At 36.3% G+C, this 14,072-nt stretch overlaps 1 protein-coding gene across 3 annotated transcripts in view; it reads left to right on the plus strand.

The window, feature by feature from the left end:
- The window catches only part of PDS5B (PDS5 cohesin associated factor B), a 103,787-nt gene that overhangs the window by 44,028 nt on the left and 45,687 nt on the right, over positions 1–14,072 (plus strand). For all 3 annotated transcript variants that reach the window (XM_042867717.1, XM_042867719.1, XM_042867718.1), the window contains exons 9-14: positions 3,761–3,876; positions 5,628–5,722; positions 7,749–7,894; positions 8,846–8,997; positions 10,568–10,681; positions 12,225–12,306. In XM_042867717.1, the coding sequence (XP_042723651.1) occupies positions 3,761–3,876; positions 5,628–5,722; positions 7,749–7,894; positions 8,846–8,997; positions 10,568–10,681; positions 12,225–12,306 (705 nt within the window). The remainder of the gene's footprint in view (positions 1–3,760; positions 3,877–5,627; positions 5,723–7,748; positions 7,895–8,845; positions 8,998–10,567; positions 10,682–12,224; positions 12,307–14,072) is intronic.

The raw sequence follows: 14,072 nt of genomic DNA on the forward strand, positions 1-14,072 counted from the left end.
TGAACGTGTCTGTGACTTGTTACCTGACAGGTTCCAATGTATTTTGCACTCCATCTCCCTGAACTTCCTTGTTAGTCTTTGTGGCAAGAATCCTCGTGGTTTCTTCATGAGACTGGGGGTCTGACCGAAGTTCTAGGCTGTTTGTTTTCAGCGTGGAAAAATTCAAGGTCTTTCCTGTTGATGACCAGATCAATTTTTGGACTTGCAAGAGAGCATAGGTCCTCCAGTAACTCTGTGCATCTTTAATATTTTTGGATCTAAACAATGTGGCCACCTAGTGTTCAGTCACCTTGCATCTTTGGTACTATTACTGGTCTTTTGGTCAGTAACAGGTAATTCTTAATTGCTGTTGGATTTATACATGTTGACTTAAAGAGTGAAAGGTTGCCTGGCAGTAAGCAGTGTTCTTTGAAACATGCAGCTGTGTGCTTCGTTCCCTCAGTTGCTTTTTGTCTTATCTATCCCAAGAATCTTTTAAGTAGTCTTGAAGAGAATTGCCATGCATGTCATGTACAAAATAAAAATAGATAAACCATTTACCCATTTGTATCTGTCTGGGATGGAGTTAATATTCTTTGCAATAGCTTTAATGGTGCTGGACTTTGTGGATTAAACATCGTTGCTAACACTCTAATGCATTGGCTTTTGCTGAACAGTGTTCACACAGGTATGGGCTTTTTCTTCTCCTAGCTAGGAGGCAGCAGTGAGGCGAGAGGTTGGGAAGGGGATGTGCTCAGCAACGAAAGCTCAGGAAAGGAGAAGGAAGGGAGAACTATTGTGATTATAATATCTCCTAAAAGAAAAAACATGCATGCTGAGACTCTACTGTCCAAGAGTGGGCAGGACATTTGCCTGCCCATGGGAAGTAGTGCATAAATTCCTCTCCTTTCATAGAATCATAGAATGGCTTGTGTTGGTACTTGTGCACACATCTTCTCTCCTTAATAAACTATCACTGTCTCAATTCCAAGTCTTCTCAGCTTCCACTTTCTCCCCTTTCCGTCCCTGTGTAGAATGAAGGTGGGTGGAATTTTGGGTGAATTGGCCCAATGTTTTTCTTCATTGAGATGATCGTGGTGTGGAGGATGAGCTGGCCTGACCTTGGTGGCTCCTCCAGCTTAGATGGACCATCCACCTCATCACAACCCTGTTCTTCCAGTTCCCGAGTCTCACATCTGCTGTATAAGGGCATGTGGGAAGCCAAAATAAATGAGAAGGAGCCCTGAGTAGATTTGTATCCATTCACCTCTGTCTCCATCAAGTTACTACCCTCTGGCTGAGGAAAGGTTGTAGGATCCCCTTTGTCAGGCTGTTGCTAGCAAAGGTTTCCCATGGCTTTCCTGTTTGAACAGGAAAGGAGTATTGCTAACTTCTAACACTTGGAGCCTGGTGTCAAAAATCATGGTTGCCTCTTGTTTGTGATTAATTTTATTTCTTTAACCTTATTCTGGAGAGGGAACTGGGGGACCGACAGGAGGAAACTCATTGAAATTCATCTAACTTACCTCACTCTATAGTGAGGATCAGTAATTAATGCCTGATTTTGGCATTAAAAAGTGGTGTGTTTAGAGATCCATTGATACAGAAGAATTATTGGTGCAGGAGAGCAGAGATTAGATTCTGCTGTTGTGTAGGTCAACTGAAAATGTAACTAAGTGATTTCATTCAAATTTGATATTTGAATTTGATATTTGAAATCTTTATTACTGAAATTGAATATTCATCTAATATTCAGGAGAAAGAAAAGCTCGTGAATGGAGCATTTAGGGAATAACCATAATGGACTGTAGGTCTTCATTTTCCTATTCTATCAAATCAGTGTTACTTAATGTTTTACAAATTTTGTTTATTGACTTTTATTACTTCAGAATTTTCTTTCTGGACATGGTGAAATTTTTGACAAGTTTCAGGTCATGTATATTTCTCCTAAATTGCTCTAGAGCAGCAGCAGTGCCCATTCTTCTGAACTTGCTAGTCATAACTGTCTGACCAGCTTCAGCTGCTGTTAGTGGGAGACCTTGGGATGTAGGCAGAAGAACTGTGGCTGCCTGTGGCTGTTGAGCAGGGTGTAAGAAATTGGAAATGTATGTTCAGTGTCAATTCCTATTGGAGAGCCATTAGGGAACACTGTCAAGGTTAGAGTACTGGGCTGCACCTAAGAAAAAATGTCTGAAGTCCTGTGACACAGAGCATCACGGGGGGGAAGGATTATGGTTTATCAAGAGCTTGTGTTACTGACTTTTTCCTCAGAAGAAGAAATAGAGATTGAAGAAGAATATACAAGAGAGACTATAACAACAATGGGTTCATTTAATAACAAATAAGAATTGGGGAATTGAGAATTGATTATGTAACATATGCTTATGAACTCAAACTAGAGAGGAAAAAAAGATGTTACTAACTGCACTCCAAGAGGAGGCTGTATGTGACGTGGTAAATAGTCAATCTGAATTCAAATTGGATAAGTTAGTCAAATGCAGATAAAATGTGCTAATATTAAATACTGAGGTTTGTTCAAAAGTGTTATAGTTTCATGTCATGTAGTAAGACAACAGTGTCAGAGATTTCCTCATCCTTAACTTATCTTCCTCTGGTATTGAAGGCTTTTAAATCTCCGTTTACTGTTCTTAGGGAGCTGAATTAAAGGACGTACTGGAGCACTTTTCAGCTCATTTATGGTACTGAATCTGGTAGGAGAAATAGCTGGTCTTAAGAATGGTGTGTTACAGAACTTTGATAACTACACTGGGCTTTTATTTTGTGTTCAAATTGTGATGTTGAACTAGAACTAATAAAAATTTAAAAGATGACAGAAAAGAATGGTATTGGAAAAGGTCTTTTTCTGTTGGAATAAAGAAGATTGAAATTATGAGAGGTGATTATCAAGTAGTTAATACCAACTCAGCTCTGCTGCTCTGCTTTCAAAGAAGTGCTGCAGCTGGCTTTTTCTTTTTCTTTTTTTCTTTTTTTTTTTTTTTGCAATAAAGAATAAGTTTGTACTAATTGCATGTATGTAAGTATGTACCAATTGCAGAAGTATTAGCACAGCTTTGCAAAGTATGTTTTAAGCTTCATGTGCTGTGTATTGCATTAAATAAGTGTGGCGCAAACCAGCACTACTGGAAATGTACCAAAGAAAGTCTTGCTTTATTTTTGCTAATGTTAGTTTTTAAAGAAGAAGAAAAGCATCTGTTTTAACTTAGCATCTTTAAATATAGGTCCAGTTACTGTGTGTGAAAGATGTTGGGTACTTTGATACGCTTCAGAAATCTGTGCTCTGAAAACATTTTGTTTGTAGTAAAACTGTTGAGGAGAAAAGTTCCAGATAAGTTGAATGTCCTAGATAACTTACAGAGAAGTAGGTGGGGGTTTGTGGCTTCTGTGCTGTGATTGATTTTGTATACGTTTGTATAGGCACAGCATCAGACTTTGTAGCAGCAACACTTGTAATGGAAGGTTGAAAAGGTGTATGTCTGTGTTTTTCACCAGATTTTGTTCAGGAAGCTTTTTCCCCCTACTTTTGCTTTCGCTGCCTTTGTTGTTTTGTCTTTTCCCAGCGTTAATTGATGTGTTTTTTTTTCTCAAGATACACATTTGCATGAAATTTTTTTTTATAGTGATTTCCTCCTTGTTGGGAGGAATGGTGGGGGAGGTGCATAATTGTATAAAATCTGTACAAAACAGTACTTCGTGCTTTTTGGCAGGTTTGTGGTGCTGGTTGGTTGGTTGACTTCTTTTAATAAATGTGTTCTTTTTCCAGAGCAATGACAATGAAGAACGCCTGCAGGTTGTAAAACTTCTAGCAAAAATGTTTGGGGCGAAGGATTCAGAATTGGCATCTCAGAACAAACCCCTCTGGCAGTGCTACCTGGGGAGGTATGCTATGTTAGGTCCATTCACAGGAGGCAGAAAACATTCAGTGAATTGTAGTTCAGTGTTTTTAAACAGCTTTCTCTCCTCCTTCTCTCCCCGCCTTTTTTTTCTCCTCTCAAATGCTACAGTTAACTGTGCCCCCCTCTGCTGTGTCTGACATCTGGCAGATAATGGTTAGGAGATTATTTTATATACATCTTCTGCATTTTTGATTCTGCAGAGTGGACAATTAAAAGTCATCACTTTTTAATTCTTTTTTTTTTTTTTTTTTTTTGCCACTATCTCTACTGCTATTTCCAATAAAAAGAAACAATTGTCTTTATTTGTATTTCTTTACAAGTGACACTACTCAATGATGGATTAATTTTAAAACAATATCAAGTGATGTTTGCAGTATTCGATGTTACCAGATCTATTTTTGATGAAGTTTTCATGTACAGTATTTGTTTTCTGGCTTTAATTCTTTGTATAATTTGACTACTTTAAAAGAAGCATGTAGTATTTACAGTGCAGAAAGCAGTCTTCTGTTTTTGAAATATTCTGCCAGTTTGATACAGGAAATAAAGCTGGAACTTGTAGTCAGAAAGAAGTCAAGAATGTCTGCTGTGATGAAAATATTTTTGAGTAAATAAAGATAAATTATGTTAATTCTGTTAATTATTATAAATGCTGTAGTAATTCAGCGTTCAGTGGTATCAAACACAGAACATCCTCAGAGAAATGCTGCTTCTAAGAGTATAGGAAACTTAACGGAGGGAAAGCTTTGTGCTTGAAAGTATGTAACAATTAAAACATCGCATGTCACTTAGAAATAACAGATCAAATTGGATTCCAAATAAAATAATGCATTGTGTTGCAATGTGAAACAAGGTAGTCATAGTATTTTTTCATGATTACTGTTTTCAGCTAGTTATGAACCACAGACTTGTATTTACTTTTCAAGCATTTTAAATAAGTTAAAATAGCTGTTAGTAGAGAAGCCATTCTTAAATGTTTTCATTCAGAAAACATAACTAACTTTTACTGAAGTAGACATTTCTTGAAACATCTTATTTGATAAATAAGCATTTGTACAAAAAAGTGTTCTAAAATTTGATTATAAGTTGTTCAAAACCAGACATTTTGATGCCCTAAAAATGCATTTTATTTTTCGGAAGAAGGGAGCCCTTATTATGTTGATAGTTTTGTTCGTATCGTTACTTATACCAAACTTAAGCATGAGAAAATGCCAGTTTTCAAGCATCAAATTTAGTTCAGTCTTTCAGAAGCCAATTTTACTGAAGATGAAGTATGGATCGTTCTTAGCACTTGGTAGTAGGTTAGGTGTCCATTGGTTCATAAAGAGAGGAACATCAGCATTTTACAACATTTTTTCAGGTGCTGATTCACGGTTCATGCTTAAGTAGCTGGAAGGTTAGAGAAATGGTATTTAAAATGTAAGACATCTTTCAGTAAATAACTGTTGTCTGCCTGTGAGTTTTTTCATGTGTACCAGGGAGAATATTTCCCTTCCTCTTTAGAACAGGAATCAATACATGGGCACAAGACTTTTCTTAAGGACGATCAAATGAATTCTAGGAAATTAGAGCTGTTCTGTGCATGTAAATGTGCATAGGAAGTGTGAAAATCTTTTCGGGGAGTATTGGAGATTGTGTAGAAATAAGTGAGTAATGAGTGACTATTTTTTTTATGGTTTTGTTGTTGTTGTTGTCGTCACTGTTCTTGTTGTAATGTTTTGTCTTGTTTCAAAATAGGTTTAATGATATCCATGTACCTATTCGTCTTGAATGTGTGAAATTTGCAAGTCACTGCCTTATGAACCATCCCGACCTAGCAAAAGACTTAACAGGTACCAGACTTATTATAACATTAAAATATCATTGTAAGTCTTGTGGAGAAGTCTGGAAGGCTAGTTGTAACACTAAGTAGCGTTCTCTGACATTGTGGAGGATATAATTGAGATTGGATTTCTTACTGGCAGAATCTCTTACCTTCCAGTGCTGCCTCTCAGATAAAGAGACGGCGTACAAAGAATGCCTTAATCCAAAGGAGAGTACCTTCCTTGTCTTGGAGTAGGTGCATTCCCAACTGCTGTTGAAATTAAGCACCGTGGGATCAGGCAAAAGCAGCCTGGCCAGCTAACTAGCCATGGCATTTATTAAGGTGCAGAATATAGACTGAAGTTCCACAAAGCAAGAATGTGTAAATATTATGTAGCCACTATCTAAGGTATCAAAACAGTCCTTGGAACTGTGACCACAGCCATTGCTTTCTCCTCCGTATCAAATACAGCCGGTAATTCAAGATCTCTGTAGGAGGAAGGCAAGTGGCATGGATAAAAGCATTTGGTATTTGTCTCTCCCCTGTGTCTTAATGAATAAAAGTGCAATTAATTGAATTGATTGCTTTTTTCAAAGTTTACATTAAGACTGCGTCTTCCCCTGATCACTCAGCTCCCACTTTGGATGTAGTATGTTTGACCGTCTTCCCTAAGGAGGAGATTTAAGGGGCTGTTAATTGCATGGGATTTCCCTCCTGCCTGCTGAGCATTTGCCAGTTTAGACAAATACGTGCAAGCTGAAGTCACATAATAGTTATTGTATTGTTAACCTAGGACTTTTCTTTAATGGGAATGGTAAAGATTCTCAGAAGTGTATTTTCAAGGTGTTTTTCTTCTTTAGAATTGCTGAAAGACATTGTGCCCCCTCTAATGGTATCCTCTGAGAAATGTAACGTAGCTTGCCCCTTTCTCTTCCCACAGTGCTTATCACAGTCAAACTGTTCAAGAATTTCTCTCACTGGTGTTGTAGACAATAATTGTGCAATGGCAATCTTCTTCAATTGTTTTAGTTCATTTTCATGTGGAACATTCTTTTCAAAAAGCTGTTTATTTTTAAAATTTCATAACTTCAGTTGCTTATGCACTTTTCTTTTTTTGACATTTGTGCTGATTACCAAGTAAGGGTGGGTATTTCAGATGAGGCTTGGGAATGATCATTCACTGAATGCTAATGAGTGCAGTAACTTCTGATTATTTAGAGCAAACTTTGAATTTTCAGTGTTTCCTAATGCTCTTAATGTTTCACTGATGTGTGCTGTGTACAGTGATCTTAAGGCCTTTTATGTGCATTTTCCTACCAGTGTGTGCTTCTAAGTTAAGCTAGAATGCATTTAAAGATAAATGAAGTTTGCCATCTGTTTTGTGCTTTTCTAAAATGATAAAAGTTCCTAAAACATTTGATACTTACCAGCAGAAATCTTCAGATGTTTATAGGAAAAGATTAGTGGTACTACAAATAAGAAGCAATGTGCCAAAGTAATCTAGAAAAATTGCTTTAAGTTGAGTAAATAAGGATTTGTCTGAGTCAACATCTAGCTTACTTGAGTATGCTTTTTTATCTGCCTCAGCTTACTGTGCTTACATGATTCACACTGTGGAGTGTTCCTAGAGCATTTGAACTAGATTCAATTTGGAAAGTAAGCAAATTGTATTCAGGAGTGCAAGTAATGTGCTCTGTAAGTCAAAGGGCATATAGGAGTCTGCAGGAAGAGAGTAGCCTCTAGCCACAAGTAAGGCTTTAAAATGCATATAGTGTGGGTATCAAGTTCCTAGCACTGTGTACTCAGCTTCCAATTCTCTTGGACTATAATAGTTGCTAATGTAGGTATAATAAATGTTTTATATATTAAGCAAATGAGAAGTTTATTACAGACATTCCAGTGAAGGAAAATTAGTGGTTTCTTACTGTCAGTGCTCCAAACTGTAGAAGTCCATGGTTTTCCACGTCTGTCAGTTGGGGTAGCCTCTAGAGAAATAAAAGTAGCTGAAGCTGTGTTCTTAAAATGAAGTACTTATTTTATTTTTATTTCCCTAGAATATCTTAAAGTAAGGTCCCATGATCCTGAAGAGGCGATAAGGCACGATGTTATCGTATCCATAGTTACTGCTGCTAAAAAAGATCTTCTGCTTGTCAATGATCACCTGCTTAATTTTGTCAGAGAACGAACGCTGGACAAGCGGGTAAGACATAATTAGTACCAATAGTGTTTTCTCTTCTCTTGCATCTTATTGTAATTGGATTTGTTTCTTAAAAGTAATGCTTCTAAAAATGTTGAACTACTTTTAAAATGTCTAATGAAAACTCATGTAAAGCAAAAATTTTTTGAAGCAGTGTATTTAATGAGGCACCTTTTGCCCCTGACTGAACTGCAGCATTTTTCGTTGTGCTGTAGTATTATGATAACTGTGTTTCAACATACAGTATATTTTGATTACTCTTTGTTCCAGTTGTCTAGTTTTCATAATTTTAAAATAAAATTGGACCCTTCTATAACACTGACATATTTCATAAGAGATTTTGAGAACCAATTTCAAAAATTTATGGCAGATTATTGATGCAAGTTGTTTTGCCATTGGAGATAGCTGGATTGCTTAATTTTAATTAGATCATTGGAAGACTGCGAGTGTAGTAGCTTTCAAATGTGAGCAGCCTTAAAGTTTAGTTTAGCTTTGTCTGGTTATTTGGCAAAGCTAGGAGATTTGCTGTTTATGTTATAGTGTGGGGTAAGGCTGTTAAATGCAAACTTAAAATTGTCACTTCTTGTTTGGTGACAAGTTTCTTCCTGCTACAGATGTAATACAATCTCAAGTATCAATACAGGTTGTGAGAAAGGGTGTTGGATTGAATTGCTTATTATTCTAAATTCAAGAGGTGTGCTCGTATAGTATTTACCTATGTTGATACGTTTAGCATAATAGATGTAGTGTAGTGTTTGTCCTAAAGAGAAAATATTGTGCTTATTACTCAAACTTTAAAGAAAAAAATGAACTATTTTATTTGGAGGAAGAATAGGAAATACCTATCAGGAAGTTCCAGAGTTTTTCAGGTTTGAATTTTAAACTGCTAAATTTAAAATTCAAATTAAATTAAAATTTAAAATTTAAATTGTGGCACTATTTCTTTTTTTCAAGTGGAGAGTGAGGAAAGAAGCTATGATGGGACTTGCACAGATATACAAGAAATATTCGTTACAGTCAGAAGCAGGAAAAGAAGCTGCAAAACAGATATCATGGATCAAAGATAAACTTCTGCATATATATTATCAAAACAGTATTGATGACCGGTAAGCCAGTCTTTTGGAAGCTGGATATTTTTTTGGATAGGTGTGATAACTTCTCAATCTGTTTTTCCTCTTGAGCTTAAGTGTTGGCAAGGTACTCATTCCGTATGTTTTGAAGAAGTGCATAATACTCTGTGGCTACAGTCAAATTTTCATGAAATCATAGAATGGAAAGGACCTTAAAGGACCTTATTTAGTTCCAGCCCCCTGCCATGGGCAGAGTAGCCAGCCACTAGATCAGGCTGCCCATGGCTCCATCCAACTTGGCCTTGTCCAAGGATGGGGCATCCACAACTTCTTTGAGCAACCTCTTCCAGTGCCTCATCACTTTTGGAGTAAAGAATTTCTTCCTAACATCTGACATAAATTTCCCCTCTTTCAGTTTAAGGCCTTTGACCCTTTCCCTGTCAGTATTTGACAGCATAAAAACCTGATCCCCCTGTTACTTATAAATTCCCTTCAAGTACTGGAGGGACCCAATGAAGTCTTCCCAGAGCCTTCTCTTCTGAAAACTAAACAAGACCAGCTCCCCCAGCTTTTCTTTATAGGAGAGGTGCTCCAGCCCTTTTACCATCTTCATGACCCTCCTCTGGACCCATAGTGGGAGCTAGTCTGCCTTGACTGATCAATATCATCTTGATGGCTTTGGAGATGGATCTTTGTTCTTCATAGGATAATCAAATACAGATAACATTGCAAACCTACACAAGGCTTTGTAAAAAATTGTACTCTCCAGAAATGTCACCTGCAAAATTAGCAATTATTTCCTTAATACCATGAAGATAGGAGGAATTGTCTTGAACATCAGATCTTCATTCACAGTTTAAGAAAATTAAGAAAATGTCAAGATCTTTTAAAACTAGCTGAGCTTGGATTTTGACCACCTGATCTTGTTGGAAGACTCTAGTAACATAAGCTTGCACATAAGGATGAGGATTTTGTTCTCACTTTCAGACTAAATGTTTGCAATATGATAGCAACATGGGTGTGATTTTTCTTTCTTCTCACAGTCTTTTTTGGTAACTGACAGACCTAAAGTTTGTTTCATTCTGTCTCTAAATAAGGATGTTCCATGTTGTAATAGGAACTTTCATTAATTTCCGTGTGAATGTACTTGGAATTCCACTATGGAAGCAACAGAAATGAGATAAATGTTTCCCCTTGGGAAAGGGCTGGGGAGAAGTAGGGGAAAAGCCAAGACTACTATCTGAGTTCTCCTTCTGGGCTTTGTGATAATGCCTAATAATCAACATGATTTTTATTTCTATTTTAAGCCCCTTACATTGCATCAACTCAAGAGCAGACCATGAAACTAATCCTTTAGGCTGATAATTGAGACATCCTTTGATTTTTATCTAGATGTATGTAACTGATTTTGATAATGTCAGCTAATAAATGTTCTGCTAACGTCAATATTATGACTTCCTTAGGTATCTTGTTGTTTAGAGATGAGTTTTACTGAAAGTTAAGTGGCCTCACCTTGAGGCTTTTGAATCTTAATATGCCAGAACTTATTTCTAGAGAATTTCTGAATGAACTTATTAACAATTTGAGGTCAATTTCTTGCTTTCAGATTACTTGTTGAACGCATCTTTGCTCAGTACATGGTCCCTCACAACTTGGAAACAAATGAACGAATGAAATGTTTGTATTACCTTTACGCAACACTGGATTCAAATGCTGTGAAGTATGTGCTTTTTTTTTTTTTACTTAATGCAACATAATTTTTAATACAGTTGTTATTGTAAATTAGTCCTAAATTGTTATGATTAGCCTAAGCCAGCATACAAAAGCAGTTCACAAACTATCAGTATTGCATTTACAGTATGCTCCCTCAAGTGAGAGTCTGAAAAAATGATAGGGTGGTTTTTAAGGTGTGGTACATTTTAACCATAGACAACTTAAAAATTAAAAAAAAAAAAAAAAAAAAAAAAATAGTGCCAAAGAGCTGCCAAGAAGCTTGTGTGCTTGTCAGTCCTTTTATGTCTGAAAAGAGATAGCATAGATTAGTGGCATTTACTAGCACTAGATCTTATCTGACAACTTTGGAATTAGTACAGTCCTCATTTTAGCAGCCAAGATGACTTAAGAGTGGGAAGAAATTGCTTGCTTGCCTCTTCTCCTTACATATGCATTTTACTTACAATTACGTTTATAGAAGACAATTATTTGCCCTCTCCGACTTAAAATTGTGAATTAGACTAATGACAGTTTTGCTACTTTAATGTTTGCTGTTTGATTGAATTTCCTTGATTTTTTTACTTCATTTTTCATTTCGTAGTTTCCAGCTGCTCAAAAATCAAATGTATTTCTTCACGTATGGTAGATAATGTCATAGAATGGCTAAAAAGCAACTACAGCATTGAAGTACTGGGTGTTTGGATGCCCTGCATTTTCTGTATAATGTAGTCAAAAATAATACAATGTTGTAACGCTGAAATTAAAAACATAGTAATAAGAAGTTACTGTTGTAGTAATTTCTGGTATGGGCTAAACTAAATGTGGAATGGCATTTTTTCTGTACTTGATGTTTCAGACAATAAATAGCTTTTGAATTCTACAGTTTTCATATGCTGCAGGATGTATTTGGAAGATGTAGTATATTCAGTTAAATGGGACTGACTTTTCCTTTTGGATTCTACAAGTTTTTAAATCCAAATGGTGATTTACTTTTTGTTTAAAGATGACTTATTTTTCCTGGGAAGCATGCTAATTTTCACTTATGTAGACTCTCTCTAATGCATCCCTTACAAGTCTAATCGTGCCTGCTTTTCACAGTTTTGGACACCTAGTAGGTGCTTTCTGGGAATTGTTTTGATGATTAAAATCTTAAATATCTGCTTTAGCATGCTTCTTTGAACGTCTTTGGAAGAGTGACTTTGGTCTTGTACAAATAAGTTCTTTACAAGGCAGATACCAGTTATTACCCACTTTTAAAGGCAGTGCAGCTAAATGTTTGAAATCATTCTTTATTCCAGTATAATACCGTCAATTAAATTTTCCATGTTATTCTTTTAGGGAACGTTTACAGTTTGCTCACACAGTGATAAAATTTCGGATGACAGGCACCTTCCTGAGTCTGACACTGAGAAAAATGTGAAGGCTCTTGTTAGATGTTATGCTATTTAATGAATGGGAGACTTAGAAAACTTTCTCCTTCTCTTTTCCATCATCTTTGATTTTTCTGTTCTGTTTTTTTTTTTTTTTGTTTTTCTTTTTTTAATTTTTAGAGCATTGAATGAAATGTGGAAATGTCAGAATCTGCTACGACATCAAGTAAAAGATTTGGTTGACCTAATAAAACAACCAAAAGTAAGTTTCATTTGTCTTTATTCCACAGTGAATATGTTTTAGTTAAAATATAACCTGTTTTAATTACATTAATGCCAGTGTTCCTCAAGATCCTTTTTAATGACAGAAAATATTTTGATTGTTAGACTACACTTGCAGTAAGAGATGTGCAATGCCCTTTGTCAGTAGGAGTGAAGAGAGAGATGTTTGTAAGAAATTCTTTAAAAATTATGCCAGAGATTTGATGCTGAAATACGTGCTGCCAGTGTTTGAGTTACATCTGCCAGGGTTGTTCTGGCTCCTGAAAGAGGAAAAACAACGTATAATTTTTAACTACCAACTTGAGCAATTAAGAAAACGTATCTGAAATTTTGATTTCTTTTTTTTTTTATGTAACTCAGTAACAATTAAGAAATATATTTTATCCCAATAGGTTGGGTGTTCCTCTTCTCTCTTGTAAGCTTCTTAAATGCTATGTTGGAAATGTTAGACTACACTGGAAATCTTTGTTTAGAAATTTGCTCAGTAAGAAAAATAAACAGTCCTAGAAGGTTTAGAATATTCTCAAGGTAAATTTTAGATTTGTTTTACTTGTATGTGCACATTCTCATTTGAAAAAAAGATGGAATTCTGGGGCTCATTTAGAATGTGAGCATAGCAACTTTAATGGTAAAAGTTTTTTAATTTGAGGCTTTTAAAAATAAAATTTAAAAAAAAATTTGAAGTGTTGCTGTGCTCATATTCATATCTTCCAGTATTTTTATGTTCTCTATGTGTATTTATTAAAACATAATTGCACTTCTATGGCTGAATTATCAATTTGCTGAAATTACCTGAACAGGATGAGAGGGTAGCTGTGTTTACACAAGTGTAGTTGTGGATTATTTAGTGTCTACTTGGATGTACTACTATCTTGAACATAGGAGACCTATTAAAATCGTACTGCTTCAGTCCTTTTGTAGTTAAGCTGATGGCAGTGAAATTATGATGTTGAGTGTTGAGTGCATTTAAAACGTGCTATAACGTTGCACTGAACTCTAAATGCAGTAATTGCTAATAAGTAACACTTCCTCATGTTTAAGTGATGACTGAAATAATTTCAATCTACTTTTTTATATTTTTAGTATAATTTAAATCAACTTAGGTGTAATACTATACCTGAGTTTGCTTAATATTTTCTGCATTTCAATTGAAAGAGTTAGGGGTGAGAACACAGTGCTGAGGGATGGAATATTGCTGAATTTGGTTTGTTATCAATTAACAATTTTGATTATTGATTCTGATATTCAGAAATAAAAGCAAACAAATAAACACTTAGCAAAACCCCCTTAGGCTTCCCCTCAGACACTTCTCTTTCCAGCTTCATGGTCTCCAGTCTCCTTGCTGCCTGCTATGGTAGATGTAGCAGTTCCTTTTGCTGCTCACTTCTTTTCCTACTGCTGTGCCGTGGATGCACCCACTGGCTGCAGTTCCTTTCGAGTCACTCATACCTTCTCCTTGTTTCTCCTTTCCACCCCTGCTCTGGCAGCTCTTACCCTTCCACCTGTCCTCCTCTCACATTTCTCTGCTCCTGCTCAGATCTCTTCTGCCCTGCTGTCCTTCCTGCCTGGCTTCTCATCCCTAGCAGCTACCACCCTTTCCTTCGTATTTTTCCACGTGGGTACTGTGGCCTCCTCTGACCAGTTTTGGCAGATAGGTTGGTTTTGCTGAGTATTGAGCTGGCTGAAGCCTGCTGTGTCTGGCACTGGCAGTCACTCACCTTATTCTGCCCGGGTCATTCCAGCAGC

This window comes from Lagopus leucura, unplaced genomic scaffold (assembly GCF_019238085.1).
Source record: "Lagopus leucura isolate 7727_CA_CO unplaced genomic scaffold, USGS_WTPT01 Super-Scaffold_100001, whole genome shotgun sequence".
In the NCBI taxonomy this organism is placed as follows: Eukaryota; Metazoa; Chordata; class Aves; order Galliformes; family Phasianidae; genus Lagopus; species Lagopus leucura.